General features: G+C 38.6%; 1 protein-coding gene across 1 annotated transcript; it reads left to right on the top strand.

The window, feature by feature from the left end:
• ATP5MG (ATP synthase membrane subunit g) lies at positions 1 to 2,015 on the top strand (the record flags this gene model as incomplete). Its single annotated transcript, XM_004712842.3, has 2 exons — positions 1 to 162; positions 1,895 to 2,015. Coding segments are annotated over 2 exons (261 nt in total), but the record flags the coding sequence as incomplete, so codon positions are not given.
• Positions 2,016 to 2,021: the final 6 nt, after the last annotated feature.

Here is a 2,021-nt window from a genome sequence, read left to right as displayed (position 1 = left end):
GCTGCTGTGACTTATTCGAAGCCTCGATTGGCCACATTTTGGCACTATGCCAGGGTGGAGCTGGTTCCTCCAACCCCTGCTGAGATCCCTGCAGCTATTAAGAGCCTGAAAAAAGTAGTCGATAGTGCTAAGACTGGTCGCTTCAAACAGCTCACAGTTAAGGTAACCACAGACTAAATGAAAATGTATGTGCATAACAGAAAATGTCTTCCCTTGAATTTGGTTTGGTTTTGATTAAGATATGTATTTCCAGTGAGACGAAACCCAACATCATGAGAGTAAAGTTCTTTCTTGACTACCTAGGAAGACATTTTGTTTTCTAATTTTGTTGTCTGGGTAGAAGTAATGGGCTGTCTTAGTTTCCTGCTGCTTCATTTTACTCCTTCTACAATAAAAAGTTAAGCATTTTAAACTAGGAAATTTTTTCATTTCACTTTTTCCTCTTTGGGATCATATGTTAAAAAAGACCCGCTAACTTTGTTGATTTGGCCCTCCTCCTCATATGTAGCCCAGGAACTATTCCCAATTCATCCAAGAGCTCTCAAATCAAATCATACTCAGGAAGTTCCACTCATGTGGAGGGACAAAAAAATAGCAAAACCTGGGCAAGCATATAATATGACATGAGGTGACATAAAATTACATAATGATAATATCTAAAAAGTATACAAATGAGACCTTGAATTTTGTGTTCACGTGCTTAAACCAAGCGACGACTACAAAAAGCCTAAATAATGAAATTATTACTGACTTTAGGACTGGAAATATGGTGTTTGGTTTTGTAGTGTTATTGTTTTTCCAGAAGACTTCCAATAACTTTTATGTAATTTGAAGGGTAAATTTCCTTTCAGAAATGCCAAATCTTAGTGAAAAGGTATTAAAGAGTTGGGCCAAACAATCAGTAAACAAAAAGCAATCTAAAGAGGAAGATAGTGCCCTTTATCTCTCAACAGATTTTTAAAATTATTATTAATTGGAATTAATACATATATCAAATCATTCCGTCGTTCAATCACTCCAGCAGAATTGTACATTTGCTACCACAATCCGTTTCCAAACATCCTTTTTCTTTATGAACCCCTGGCGTCACCACCCCTTCACCTCACCACCTCTGTCCCCTTATCCTCAAAACCCTTATTCCACTTACTGACTATAGGTTCATCGGTACACCAAAAAAAAGTAGAAACATACACCACAACTTCAATAGGGTGACCCCCTGCACCCCAACTGACAACACTCCAGGGATGCCCCTAATATGTATAATAAAATAATACAACCCCCAAATACATGAGATTTTGGAAACCAGATCAGGTCTAGCATGCATCATAGGGGGAATCTGCTGGCAAGTTTTAACTGTTCGAGTCATACTTGCCTTTGACCTTCTATACTCCACTCACCAGTGCGCTCCACTTAGTGACCACTTCCCTCCATCCCTCAATTGTGGGTAGAGGGAGTTCACCGGAGCCAACTGACTTTCTATAGCCAGACAGAAATGTCTATTCTGATTTGCCTTCCTACAGTCATCCTTTCTTATGAATGCCTTGTCTATAATGTGTCAGCTATTTCCAGGATGTGGGTGGTTTTAGAGCTCATAAAGTATCTCTTAAACTAATTATGAAAGGGTTAAGTCAGTTCAGCTCTTTAAAGAATGCTTTGAAAGGATTTATATGTCCTGGACTACTTATCTTACATAATTGAAAGTTTCAAGGGTTCTCGGCAATTGAACAAAGTTAACCTCAGTAATCCTTGACTATGGCTAAAACTGCCCTCTAGTTTGAATAGCATCCTTACATTCCGTGTCACTTAATCTTGAAGGAGAATATTTTCAGTGTGTAAAGGAGGAGGGAAAAGTGTACCTTTAAATTTTGTGCCATTTTTTTTCTTTCTTTTTCAGGAAGCTCTGCTGAATGGTTTGGTGGCCACTGAGGTGTGGATGTGGTTTTACATTGGCGAGATCATAGGCAAACGAGGCATCATTGGCTATGATGTTTGAAGACCAGTCTTTAACATCTGATTATGTT

Source organism: Echinops telfairi, unplaced genomic scaffold (genome assembly GCF_000313985.2).
Source record: "Echinops telfairi isolate 266 unplaced genomic scaffold, ASM31398v2 ScPeMD7_7463;HRSCAF=8501, whole genome shotgun sequence".
NCBI lineage: Eukaryota > Metazoa > Chordata > Mammalia > Afrosoricida > Tenrecidae > Echinops > Echinops telfairi.
This window is presented reverse-complemented; position numbering and strand designations above follow the sequence as displayed.